The sequence below is a fragment of the Achroia grisella genome, unplaced genomic scaffold (genome assembly GCF_030625045.1).
Source record: "Achroia grisella isolate CSIRO2021 unplaced genomic scaffold, CSIRO_AGI_Agris_v1 utg146, whole genome shotgun sequence".
Taxonomy (NCBI): Eukaryota; Metazoa; Arthropoda; class Insecta; order Lepidoptera; family Pyralidae; genus Achroia; species Achroia grisella.
The window spans coordinates 1,510,189-1,525,294 of NW_026712636.1; the positions used below are offsets into that span (position 1 = coordinate 1,510,189).

Genomic DNA, 15,106 nt, shown 5'->3' on the forward strand with positions numbered 1-15,106 from the left:
TTTATATTAGTATTATAATATTATTTCATATGTATTTTAGTGTATAATATATTTATAATATGGTCCATTAGTAGCCTGTATTAAATAAATAAATAACCGATCATTCATACTCTAATTTCAATGAGACAAACAGTAAACATTAAAATTCTTAAATAACAAACGGAAGTATATCAATATAATTATTATTATGACATCACCTGTTATTTTTTACTATTAAACGAATCTACAAGCTTCGCATAATAATGCCAGCTAAGTATGTCTGACTCATCAAACTGTACTTCGAAAATAGTATAATACAGTAGGTATGAGTAGAGTATACAGCTTGCCGGCATCGTAATATTATATGAAGTTAAATGGGTGTGGTTGATACTGCGATAATCGTGGTATAAGTTGCGTAATATATACTTAAATTACTGGCTATATTTAATTCTACATAATATCCTCAGTGTCCTTCGATTACACACACATTTACTAGAGTTTCATAACACAAGGATATTAGAGTTCTTACTTCATCCTACTACTAGCGATCGCCCCGGTTTCGCATGGGTATTTCAATAAATTTAAACATTTAACTAATACAATAAAACCTTAATTTCTGAGTAGTATAAATATAGATATAGTAGATATGATATAGTTTTTGAGAGAGAGCATAGGTACAGACAGACGCGGAACGCGAACGGTGTTTGTTTTATATTTATATATATAATAAGTATAGATTAGGATAAAAAAGAAATATTTTTTACCCTACCCAAGAAGAGGCTTTTTAATAGACGCGTTTTTTGCACCTCGTAAGATATTTATCAAATTCAAACTAGATCTGTAGATTCTTCCTTACGTAACCCTTAAATTTTTGTTTGTGGAAACATTCGAAAGAGTATTATTTATTCTACGAACGTTTCAAAAACATTTTGTTCATTCGTTCGCTGCATAGTATAAATCGACTATTTTTAAAATAACACACTATGCGTACTGTATCTTAGATATTATTAATGCAGATGACAGATAACTGTTATCTACACGTATATACATAGATCCAATAAACATAAGTGTTATAAAACAATTCTGTAACGAACTTTACAATGTAAGAGCATTCCTATCTATTTTTACGATGGCTTTAATCGCTTTGTATGCAAGACCATCGGTATCAGAGCATGCATCAAATAGAACAGCAAATAGTACGAATTAGCAGATGACATCACGTTGCAAAGATAATAAAAATGGACACTACTGCATGATATCATCCGAACATCATACGATAACATTGCGCCAATGTCATCCAAACACTCTCATAATATTCTCAGTACCCATTTTTTAATATGTTAATGGAATGGTTCACCCACCTGCACTAACAGTATGCGGTGGCGGATCACCAGTGGAAAATAATATACTGTAATACTGTATTAACAGTATACTGTTTTAAACTTGACGCGGTCATTATTTATACGTATAATTAGTAAAAATTAGTAAATATCGGGAACTCAGCAAATAAATATAAAACGTGGTAAGATCCCGTGATTTTTACTAATTTTACGTATAAATATAACAGTAGCTTTATATGGTCATAAAAATTAAAATTGCTATTAAAAAATAGGAGTTGGTGATAGAAGGGTGAAAATTTAGGTTGTATGTATGAATTTTGAATGCTATATTATAAAAAAAAATTGCCCAAGAAAAAATTTTAGGGGTGGACAACCCTTATCACTTAGGTATGATAAATAAAAATAAATAAATAATAATAATAATAAAACAAATAAAAAAGTAACCGATTCTCAGACCTACTGAATATGCATAAAAACAGTCAAGCCGTTTCAAAAGAGTATGGTAACTAACATTGAGATTGAATGAGAATGGGGTCAGGTCAGTTTGTCCATCATGATTAACAAGGAATTAATCACAACGGTTTCAACATATTAAATTCCCAAAAAAATGGGATAAGGAAGAAGCAAATGATGATGGTTTCCAGAGGGAATCGCGAGGAGGTTAAACTGATGAATGTACCATATTGCTAGCAATTGGGTTATTACTCCACATTACTATTACTAACAATCCCCTTTCCCCACTATAAATATATTAGGTTTCAAGTTCCAATACGCAATAAGTACACATATCGTTTGAAAAACAGATATGTACGCAATGATAATGTTCATACCAGTCTGGTTTGTTAGCAATGCAGTAGAAAGTGGGCGTTGCAATGGATGGAGAGGACGAGGTACTTTCGTTTCGTCACTTCTATCAGCTCGCCAAACCTGGCTTGACTCAAGCATACGCATATTATTAATTATTTTGTTTGATTATATAACTATATTTTTTCCATTATACATCTTAAGTTAAATGTATACGTATAATTTACAATATTAAAGATTTTTGCATGAAAGATTTTACTAGAATTAACATAAATTTTAACCCTTACAAAATTACTATAAGACAATCAACTATCCAAAATTATAAAACGTCTTTAGATAACAACACGGAAGTATACTTTTTAATCAACTAGCTCTTACCCGCGACTAAGTCTGCTTTTTTGATAATAATTAAATCATCACATCAATTTTTATTAAGATCTATTCAGCAGTTTAGTCGTAAAAAGGTAAAAACCAGACAGTCAGACACATTCTCACAACATTACACATTGTCGTATGTCTGTCGTAAGTAGTCACGGAGAATTGAAAAAGGAGTTACTCCATGATATGCTATTTTGTTTCAATAATTGCTCTTGACCAAGCAACTGGTTGAAAAATGATATAGGAATGATAACTTCCTCCATCTTGAAATTTGAAAAGATAAAATAGACTATATCAATCTATCTTTACAATTTACAATGTTACTAAGTATTTGCAGTGAATCAGACCGGATCCATATCATAATCCACACGATATCCAGTATCTGTCAATCTCTCAATACGTCTGCGCGGGTGACCTCAATGACGGCGAGGGGCGGGACAACTGCGGGCAGGGGGAGGGAGTAACCCAACAAGTTTGCTCTGGACTGTCTGGCATAGGAAACGTAGGTCACGAGTTCCCATTAACATCCACAGCATCCTAAATATTTTACGGAACGTCACAGAGTTTTAATACTTTGGCTTAGGGTATTTTATACTTTACTCAACAATTTTTGGTTACAGAGGTTAGTATTAAAAAAAATTGAAAGATTACAGAAATTCTGTAATTTATAGAAAGTTACATTATCGGCAATGAAAATGGACAGCCCATTTTCATTGCCGATAATGTAACTTTCTTCATTGGCAAAAATAGCACCATCAGTAATAGAATAATTAAAAAAAAAACGATATTTCAATGAAATGTCCTTTTTGGAGATTGTAAGCAATTTCGAAATATTACTATTAAATAAGACTGTCGTTATTTTATGTTTTTCCAAACCCATCCTTATTATTGCCTACACATATTACATCATGTGACATTGACACTCAATTTGGACATAATTATGCAAGTAGGTATGAACCTGACGTTAAAGCACAGTCATACCAACACAAAGTGTAATTATCATTAGTTATGCACAATAAATAAATTTAAAATTAAAATTTTAGATACCTATAAATCGCAGTGTTAATCCTATGAATACAGGTCAAAGGTATTAATCTATTATATGATCTATCTATATACCAAATTTCATTAAAAGCTATCCAGCCACTTAATACTAATATACTCATGATTAAGTAATAAACATTCACCTATATAATCAGTAATAATATATTGGCTGTTATTAGTTCTTTATAATAAAAAATTGAAATATTTGATAATCCTAAACCTAAAACCTACTTCAAAGAAACTGTAGTGTTCCTTCAAAATTATTATACCACGAGCATTTTGAATATTTATTTCAAAATATCTAATTAATAATTAACAAATTAATCATTTCTTTTTACATTGTACTGCTCTATATCTTTTTATTTGACCTCATTATACACTTAATACATATGTATCGATAGAGATAAGTTCTCACGTCTAGTCCCACTTCCTAGTGACACGGAAACCGCACTATTGATTCATAAACAGGGGCACTGCACCGAAAACCTAACTATTGATAATACAGATTAAATTAATTAGTACACAACATACCAGTAGTTCAACGAGGACTATCTCATTTCCGTATATCCAATAAGAGTCACTACACTGAGACTCACTGAGTCCACAGTAAGGCTATGAACACACGAAACACTGGCCGACAGACAGGCGCACCGCGGACCGAACTAGACAGAGTGAGGCGCAAGGAACAGTGTTGCTAACAACATTTGGGCAAGCCCACTAGGCAGAACACAAACACCACCACAAAACCACTATAATTTTAATAAAGCTACTAGGAAAACCACCAAATTATAATTTTACGTAAAATGACATTGCATTTTTTATTAATAACAATATTAAAAAATTGTACCTAAAATAATTAATTCATAATTTAGCTCCAATAAATATTATAGAAATATAAAAATAATAACTGTTATTATAAAATTTAATTTTTATCCGAAAATTTCAGTGATGTAACGGGTATTTTCATTGTATAACCGATTTATATTTTCTACTTCGCAGACGATGTATAAATATATATATCTACCCGCGCGATATTTGCGAAATAAAAAAATTCATTAGCCACTAAAAACAAATTTTGCCCATCAAAGTAGGTCAAATACACCAGATCTAGTGGTAACACTTTTAACGTGGTAACACTGGCAAGCAATATCGATCGAGCCCTGGCGTCGCCGAGCCGCATATCCCTAGTGCACGCATACCCCTCCCCCGGCTTGCCACCCCTGTCATACACCCTTATATGGGGGAAATACGTGTCTGATTTTGAAAACAGAAATTGACTGTTGACATACCTTGTAATACATTATAATGATACTGTAACGAGATCGCGTCGACCTAATACAGATGGTTTTAATTGTTTTGAACTGTCTGTTTGTTTATCTATCAACTAAAATTACTGGACATAATTTAATGAAATTTCTTGTGCTAACAACTTGTATCTAGGACTATATTAGATTAGATACAAAATATATTTATTGCAAAAAAGTTTCATTCCCACAGAGATACTTACTAGTAAAATTTAAAAAAGCAAATATTATATATATGTTTTTCTTCAATTAAGTAGATACATGCATTGACGGCCTCGATGGTATAGCGGTTTAGCACGCTGTTTTACTTCCTATAGTCGCGGGATTGATTCCTCGCACGATAGAAACACTTGTATTCATGAGTATGAATCTTTGTATCGGTCTGGGAGTTTTCTATGTATAATATGTATGTATTTACAAAAAAATATATATCTAAGTATTTATATCAGTTGTCTAGTACCCATAACACAAGCTCTGATTACCTTGGGACTAGTTGGCGTTGTGTGAATTGTCCAGAGATGTTATTATTATTATACTAGCTACTCGAACCGGCTTAGCCCGAGTGTACATGTATTATATATATAAATCTTTCTCTTGAATCACTCTATCTATTAAAAAAAACGCTTCAAATTCCGTTGCGTAGTTTTATAGATTTAAACATACTTAGGGACGGACAGACAGCGACAGCGACTTTGTTTTATACTATGTAATGATGATGTGGTTACTTACGAGTAACTACTATATCATTTGTTATATGTAGCTAAGATATATTCATTTATTGTATATTATACATATATATGATTAAACTATATGCAGGCACAGTAATGTCGAGCGTCATCCTCAATAATTAGTTTGTCCGGTATTTCCACGATTTGTATACATAATATTAAATATGAAAAACGAGTCAGTACTACCTATACTACTAGCAATTAATTTGCATATAATATATTTGGTAGTTTTAGTTACTAATATTATAAACGCGGAAATTTATGAGTTTGGATTCTTTGTTTTAATCATCAAAAAACCCAATGTATTTTCTATACAATAATAAGCTATATTATATATATATATATATATATACAATGCACTAGTATATATAGGCCTCTTTTTATCAACCCTCTATACTTATTTATATATATACAATGCACATATATAGGAACTCCAATGGAAGTTTAGTGAAGGTAATTCAAATTGCGGTAGAATGTAAAGAAATATATACGCAAATATATCGTAACTACATGGGTAGGTAGGTAATATATAGTTGCGAAATCTATTTATGTTCGTATCTGTGGATACACCCACGTTTATCATAGGCACAGATTAAATAGGTAGATAGCCGAGTCTTTGAACTCTGGCCTTATTAGTCAATGAAGTCTGCTTTCACTGACTTCCGAACATTTAGGACGAAAGCTAATAAAAGCTTTATATCCTACCTAACTTGTTTTTGATGATGATGAAAGTTGCGTCCGGTCATTTTGGAGATAAGTTTGTAATTGTACTTCATCACTAGATTTCAATTATTAGAATTTGTTTATAATGTATAGATTTGGGATTTCTTTTATGTGAAGCTGCAATATTTGTAATAATATATATTTTTTACACAATACAATATTTAAAAATATATAATTTGAGACTATAACCCATAATAAAGTATAGTCTATTAAAATTTATACCACAAGTCTTCAAGAAATTTATATTAAAATAAATCCTACTTGTTAGTCTTTATTAGACAGGTAATAGGAAAAGGACAAGAACCGAGTTACCTCAAATAAAAAAAAAATAAAAAACTCCTTTACACAAGAAATTTCAATAAGTTATTTAAGAATTTGAGAATTTTACAGAACTATATGTATGTGACAAGTAAGTGTAAAAGAGTTTTCAAAATTGGTACAGTAGTTCCAGAGATTATCCACAAGTTCACAAACTTTACCTGTTTATAATATTAGTATAGATATATTTACAGTAATTAAAAAAATAAACATATTTTCAAGGTAGGGAAAAAATATTAAAATAAAAAATGTACTTTCATAAGCAGTTAAAAAGTCCTATAAATAAATAACTGTTGATTCGACTTGAAGCAGACCTGTGCACTAAAACACCTCTTCTTTATTTTCCTTCTTTTAATGTTTAAATCATATCATCATCTACTTCAAGCATTTATACTGTAATATATAGATAAAAAGTTTATAGAATGATATTTCTGTACCTATACCATATGTGAATAATGCTACTGATAAACACTGATATGTAGGTATTTGATAACTTACTTTTATACATGTTTACATAATTATGATAATAAAATTGTTACTAAGTATACGAAATTTCCACTGCTGGACCAAAAAGCAAAAAATGACCACAACACCACCAAATCACTAAGTTTATGCAAAACATTTTCAAAATCAGAATACTAGTACTATAATTAAGTATATAGAATATTATTTCCTAGAAATGTATAAGAAGATATAGTAACAATAATATATTGTTTTAAATTTGATGGGGTCATTACTTATACCTATAATTAGTACAAAAAATGGTCAACCCAGTTTCAGTTTACCCTATTATCATAGCAGTTGTAACACAGCTGAAATATTGAGAACTCAATAAAAATAGAATGTGGTTTTTATAGTACCTTTACATTTCTAATTTTTTTTCTCATGTTATAGCAATCTATGAACTATATTACCAATTCTGAATTGTTCAATACATTTGTAATTTTTATACAATTGGAATGACAAACAAGCTGAGAGACCAGATGAAATCTGATGAAACGGTGATTCTCACTTTTACACAAGCACTATATACATACATCATATTATGATATCACTCATGCATTTTCATTCTAAAGGCCTAAGAAAAGCTCCTTGTCCTGAACATTGAAAGTATCAATTCTGATATAAAAACTCAGATTAGATCAGACAAAAGTGTAACTCATTGTGGAATACAAACATAAAAACTATACAAATAATAAACATGTAACTGATTGCGGTCTGTACATGAGAGTCTTTATGAACTTTTTAGCATGGTGCCGGGTCCATCATCAAGCTGAGGGAACTTCGGTTTCCGTGCCTTGTGATGTGGGTGTAGGTTTGAGTAAGTAAAATGTATATGAGTAAAACTATTAACATAGGATTCAATTAACTCAACAGAATAAAAAAAAACTGTCTGTCAGTGCAATCATGCTAATCAAATAGGTCAAATAAATATCATGTAATCACTGATTTGTCTACTCAAATAAGGTGAGAGAAAAGAGGGATATGCTTAGAATATACATAACCACTCTTAAGACTAATGGATTTAATTACAATATGTATTGACTTCAGTAAAGCTGATTTTACAACACTACTTGACTGTCTAATATCTATTATTATGTTCCAGAAAGCCTAATTAGAACCAATTTAAAATAATCAAAGACCCTTGAGCATATTAACGGTACAGAAGACAGAATAGTTCATCTATTTTATATAATTTAACATTTTATCAAAGTATCTGTCTTGGTAGATGTAGTTGTAGTAAAGAATGGTAGGTATTTAACTTTTTTTTATAAGAAACATACAGGATTATGTATTTCAGCATCTAGTTTAAGTACCTATTTTGGGATTCAAGCAAAATTTTAATCAAACTATGCACCTATAGATATATTAGTCTGTGACCATAACTAAATAAACTTAAATTAAATAAAGAATGTGGTGAATTTACAATATAAATAAATAAAAACATACCTGATACTGAATCCAAGAAAGTTATTCCAAGTCTGCTATCCACATAGATATGTCGGCACACACAATATTAAACATAAATAAGAAAACTGTAACAAATCTTGTCTAATTTGATTTCACGATTCACGGCACAAACACTCGTAAAATATTTTCTAAAATAACGTTCAGCTTTGCAAACATAACCTTTCTGTATATGTAATTATGAATTAATCACAGTTCGAGATCATCCGTGGCTACGAGTACGAATACGGCATCGATGGCGAGTAGGCAAAGGATCGTCGCGAAAGCATCATGTTATTATCGCACACCACCCACCTTTCGTTCGGGTACAAGTACGAGCAGCAAGCGAAGCGAACCGCCCATACCATAGAGCCATAGATTCGACGTGGTAAATTAACAGACACTACAGTCGAATTCATTCCATTATTATTAGGTACCTATTGCAGTTTATAATAATGGATAAAAACAATATGAATGTTAAAAAATATGAATATTAAATAATTTGACGAATTAAAATGTAACAAAAGATTGATTATTTTTTTATTCCTATAATTAAAATTACAAAGAATCAATAATTTGATACTGTGTCCTACTATTAGAGAGACGTGTATGTCTACCGTATCAAACAAAAATATTATATTTAATAGTACATAATAAAAACATCGACTAACGTGTTATCTATCTCGAAAAGTTATGTATTATATATAAAGTACATAACGAATTGGTGTGTACGGACAGTGTGACACACTTTCTGTAGAAACCAATAGAGATTTTTGATGCGTTTACAAGAAATAATCATCTATATATTATATATTAATAATAATGAATCACCCATACATTTCGACAGCAAATAATTTATATACCTACATATTTTAATCTTTGACAAAGGTGATGTCATTTCTAACCATAGATTGATATTTTTTTTTTCTAAGTTTACTGATCTGGAAGAAAGTTTTTTGAGTGGATACCGAACTCTCTAAAGATTACAGAATTTTGGTAAAATAAATTGATAATGAATTTTTTTAGTTACATTAGATAACTTATTGTCATAGCATATTAATTGTTTTCATTCAAATATCAACGATAATAGTGATTCTTTAAATGTAATAAAATAAAAAAATAAAGTGTGTAAATTTCTCAAAGACTACATAACTAAAAGGTGTGTGTGAAATTAGCAAATAGTGAAAAAAAATTAAATCCTATGACTATACGTTCAAATATAGTCATGAAATTGATGATTTGAGTCAAGAAAATTAAATTAAGTAAATTGGCATGAAAATTTACTGTAAGTAGGTAATTTTGTCCTATTTACACACTTTTCCAGTATATAAGTAGGATTGCCATAGTGAAAAAAGAAGATGAACTTTCACAGGCAATATAAATGAGTTAGTACCTGTGGAAGAATATTTTATTATAAAATTGATTTATTTTAAGTTAATTAATTCTATTTGTTTTATTTGTCACCAAATATAAATAAAATAGTATGAATGATTTCTACTAATTTCTTTCGTTTAATAAATAAATAAATATAACTTGACAACTACCTATTATCCCAAATGGAGGCAAAGGCATTTTCGTGTATATCGTATTTATCGCCACACTAGATATTCTCACATTTCCCTTTAAATATTTAAATCCACAATAGTTGCAGGTGACTTACTGTCGTTGTCTTGGGTACCGAAATTTGGTTTGCTATTGTTTTTTCCGGAGATTTAATCAGAATAATGAGTTTACTAATTTTTAAAGTCAGATTTTAATGCACTATCTTTTTATGTTTAAGTCAGGGTAGGTAGATCAAGGTGCTGAAGATTGCCTTATTAGATTAATAACAATAAACAAGTCTTTCCAGTTTTTTTTTTATTTTGAAAATAGTACAAATGTGTTTTATGAATATAAAATAATAAACTGTAAAATATTTTATATACTTAATGATATCACAATTTTTATTGTTCGCTTCTTAATTATAAACCAAATCTTAGGTACTAAATGTATCGAGGAAGTGCTAATGAATTTGAAATAATATTCAATTTTACTGTAATACCATAAAATCATAAGGAAAGCATAAATAATCTTGATACCCACCATAATGTTACCCTAACCTTTGCCCAAATAGGAAAAAGTATCAATATTATATTTATCAAAAGCACCGCCTCAATTATATAGATATTTAATTAGAACAACATTGTTCATAGGTATTAATATTAATGAAATAAATACATTACAAACTAGACTCAGAACTTTGGAGTTTTATACAACGAATGCAGTCTTATAGATAGTACTATTAATTAGAAAGCACTAAAAAAGAATAAATAATTAACATTAATCTAAAACATGAGCATTACGGCCGCATACACCATAAAAATATCGCATGAATGCATAGCACCTTTTTTCGAACTATCCTACTGTTGATGATCTTGCTTAGCCTTTACAGCTTCACTAGACGAAAATGGGGGCGATTGCACTTCAAATTTATGTAAGTAGGTACTTAGATCTGGAGCAGCTGCTGGCTAACTCCTGCTCACGAGTCCGTACCTAACTTCTGGAAACTAGCATGGCGTAGACGACCATTCTCCGTTAAAATTGGTTAGAGATTGCCGCCGCACCGTGTAAATAAAGCATTATTTAGAATGCTCTAGAATATGGCCAGTTATTACTAGATGTTGAATGCTGGTCTAAGTATGGACTATCAGTAAGCAGTAGTTTGCTTCCACTGAGACCAGAGCTGGAACTTTCACTGGAAGAAAACATACTCTTGCTACCTGTGTAGAATGAGAGAGATGTATTGAGTGGTTCCCTTCCTAGTCGCCGTCTCGCTCGCACTAATGACACGAAGGCAACAGCTATGGCGCAAAGGAATATAACCCCAAGAACGCAGAACGCAAGAGCCATTTTCCCTGGCGATAGACAGATGGTCTTGTCTCCGGGCGAGAATCTTCGAATTAAGTCATCCTCTTCAGCTTCTATTCGTCTTGAACCTAAATGAAAAAGTAATACTTTATAGCATGTTGGACCACTACACTTTATCTATTCATTTATATTGACATATTTCTAACGTCAATCAGCTTATCATCTCGTGTTTTAGTTTGAAGTGTAAAATATAGCTGTACTACAACCAGGCTTGGGGCCATTTGCACTTACAACGAGATGGGAACTGCCCTACACCATCTACAGGGCGGGCCATCATATTCTGCGTTGCAGCCGGAGTCGCGATAGAATACTAACGCGACCTCCGACTCTGGCAATGGCGCTCGTAGATATACCTTGTCCCAATCCCAATGAGTAAGAATTCCTAGTCACCCTTAGGTTAGGGGTACGGTCTTTGGAAGATTTTTCCACTCGATAAAAAAGACTCGAAGCCATAACATTTTAGTCCTCAGTAAAAGCAGCGCATTACCTAATGGTTACGGTTCCTTTGTAAAATGTTCATACACTTGCGTGTCTGTAAAAACGCCGGATATTATTTTATTAGGTGCGCGGCGAGCTTGTTTGCCGTTCCTAATGTACCTACGAAAATAATATGCTTTATACAACCATCATGTTCTTTGAACAACTAATGAATAGTTATGCCCGTATTTGATAAGCAGATATTGGTCTTCAGAGACAGATACGTCGTATTTTCAACATATCCCTAAAGTACGTATGATGCACCTAAGATGACATATTACTTATAACTGGAAACAGTAATATTTAGTCTAACTTTAAAGTAATCTCACCTCTAATTGACGCTTCATCTTCTAACTCAATGTTAGGTGCCAGTACCTCTATACTATTGTATACCTCAAGTCTATCTATAACTATTCCTTTAGCGTCTTTGTCTAAACGTGCTTTTCGTACTAAGCCATCCCTTATCTGCTGAGGTTTCTGCAGGGCTTTGCAGTCTACAGGTGGGCAACGGCCCTTACACAACTCTATACCACAAGTAAGATGCAGTTTTGCTCTGTCTGGAAACTTGAAGGCAGCAAAAGTGGTAATGGCATGTTGGTACGTCATTATGTTCTTAAACATAGTTTCAGGATCCGATCTGATTTGTTTAATGCTGGTATTCTCATCAATATTTCGCTGAGTATCGGCGGGTTCCAAATCGGAAAAATCGATCTCGGGACTTTTGGCTTTGTGGCGGTGAATGGTGGGCTTATTGAATATGGTCTCGTCAATAGGACAGCCAGCTTCGTCTAATAATTTCTGAGATGCTTCTCCTAAGCCATCATGTGCAACACAGTTAGTTACTCGTAAACCAACTCCAACTGGAATAAAATGTAAAATAATACTTATAATACATATAGTACCAATATTTGGTGAGAAGAGGATTGTTAGTAATGTGGATTAATAACCCTATGCCAGTAATGTACCATCCCAGGTTAACTTCCACGTGGTTCCCATTGGAAACCATGAAGTTGAATTCCCGATTAGTTTACTACCACGTGCTATTTCGACCTCGTACTCATCTTGTCATTCTCCACTGGAGCACAGCGTGTGCCGTTAGCGTAGACAGGTCCACCATTCCATTAAAATAATACATATCTTCATAACTGTAATATATAGTATAGACCGCTGCCTATCCTACCTAAGATTACAGTAATAGTATAGTACAGTAGTACAAAAAATAATGTATTTCTATCAGATGTCTAGTACCCATAACACAAGCTCTGCTTAGCTTGGGACTAGTTGTTACTATTTGAATTGTTCTATATATTATTATTATTATACCTTACCAGGCAGAGTGCATTGTATAAGGAGCCTCGTCGGTTGCCCGACTTCAACGGTGGCGGGTTCTGTTGCAGCAACAGCGGGCGACAGTTCCATCCAAGCCCGTGCCGCTTCCATCAGCCACTCCCGCTGCTCCACCTCGGCTGAATTAACGAAGCCCTGGCGGTTACGACCAGTCCTGGAATTGAAAAGATTCACAGTCAACACTTATCCCAATTGTTTTATTAATCTAATCTATAAAATTCTATTACTATACAATACACCTCCGAAACGGCTTAACCGATTTTGATGAAATTATATATGTGTATTCAGTAGTAGTGAGAATAGGTTTATAACTAATTTTTATACCCCTAAGTGTTAAGGGTGGCTCACCCCAAAATATTATTTTTTCAACAATTTAAAAAAAAACATAGTATTTCGCATTAAAAATACACACGACTCTTAATTTTCACCCTTCTATCATCAACTCCTATTTTTTAATAGCGATAATAATTTATATGGCAAAACAATTCCTAGGCTTTATTAGTGACCTCATTTGGTTTACATAAATTAGTTCCTTACGCATCTGCGACTAAAAGTCCCATCTTAATCGTTCCAGCCGTTTCAGAGATTAGCACGAACAAACATACAAACAAAAAACATATTAATTAAGTTATTGATCGAAGTACTTTCTTTTACATTTAGTGAAAGGTTGTAAATGGAGATTACAAACAGACACTTCAATTTTATTTATTTGTATACATGATTAAAATATATTTACCTCATTTTCTTTGTTTCTTGGCCAATCATTTCGTGTAATTTTGTATTGATAACAGTTTCTAACGCTGAACTATTGATGCGGACCGCACGTCGTTGCAGTTTACACCTAGAACATAGGACCAGACATATATTTCAATACACTTTAGATTTAAATATGAGATGTAAAAACTTTGTTCCCCTTTTTACGAAAATTGCGCAGACAACTAAACTTGAAAAAAATACAATAATTTTTTATCCTTATTACGCACCTGACCAATAGTTCTTGATCCGAGGACTGTTGCAAATGCTTGTCCATCTGCACGACCAGCTCGACATTGTAGTACAGGTCTTCATTATCTTCAGGTTCCTCGACGGTGGTGTTCAGTGCCGAGGTCCTCACTCCACACGCATTCGACGGTAGACGCAACGAAACCTTATTCTGGAAATTACCTGAAAATCATAAGTATATAAGTTTAAAGTAGGTGCAGAATACAATTTAAATTAGATACAAATAAATATTACTGCATAAAGCTATGAAACGAGAGGTGTGGTTGTTTTTTTTTGACGGCCTCAGTGGTCTAGCCTTGTAGCACACCGCTTTACACCCGATGTTCGCACGTTCGATTCCTTACAATGTACAAACATTTGTATTCATAAGTATGATTGTTTGTATCGGTGTGGATGTTTTCTATTTATATTAGGTATCTATTTACAAAAAAAATTCAAGTATTTATATCAGTTGTCTAGTACCCATAACACAAGCTCTGGTTACCGGGGGACTAGATGGCGCTGTGTGGACAGTTATGTCCAGGGTTATTTATTATGTATCCAACCAAAGTATGTTTACGCATAAACTTGGCGACTTTTATAGTAGTCTTTAGCTTTGTTCAGGTCTACTTTTGTACAGGACGATAGACAAAATGAGAAGGACACGATAAGAGGTTATAGTATACCGTGGAGACTGTAACGTGCGGTTCTTAACAACCTTTTTGGGACCGCTATTTATTGTACTTAATTATATTTCTATTAATCTAAATATATATTCAAATTCGACTCAAAGGTGACTGACGTAGTGATCTATCAACGCACAGCCCCA

At 32.4% G+C, this 15,106-nt stretch overlaps 2 protein-coding genes across 2 annotated transcripts in view; both read right to left on the minus strand.

Moving 5' to 3' along the window:
- The window catches only part of LOC131855661 (spectrin beta chain), a 69,489-nt gene extending 60,577 nt beyond the window's left edge, over positions 1 to 8,912 (minus strand). Inside the window, exon 1 of the mRNA XM_059206959.1 lies at positions 8,569 to 8,912. The gene's annotated coding sequence lies outside the window, so the exon portion shown is untranslated. The remainder of the gene's footprint in view (positions 1 to 8,568) is intronic.
- Positions 8,913 to 10,422: 1,510 nt separating this feature from the next.
- The window catches only part of LOC131855608 (uncharacterized), a 41,433-nt gene continuing 36,749 nt past the window's right edge, over positions 10,423 to 15,106 (minus strand). Inside the window, exons 3-7 of the mRNA XM_059206894.1 lie at positions 14,280 to 14,460; positions 14,033 to 14,137; positions 13,278 to 13,450; positions 12,279 to 12,809; positions 10,423 to 11,540 (exon numbers count right to left, since the gene is read on the minus strand). Coding sequence (XP_059062877.1) covers positions 11,188 to 11,540; positions 12,279 to 12,809; positions 13,278 to 13,450; positions 14,033 to 14,137; positions 14,280 to 14,460 — 1,343 coding nt within the window. The 3' untranslated portion in view covers positions 10,423 to 11,187. The remainder of the gene's footprint in view (positions 11,541 to 12,278; positions 12,810 to 13,277; positions 13,451 to 14,032; positions 14,138 to 14,279; positions 14,461 to 15,106) is intronic.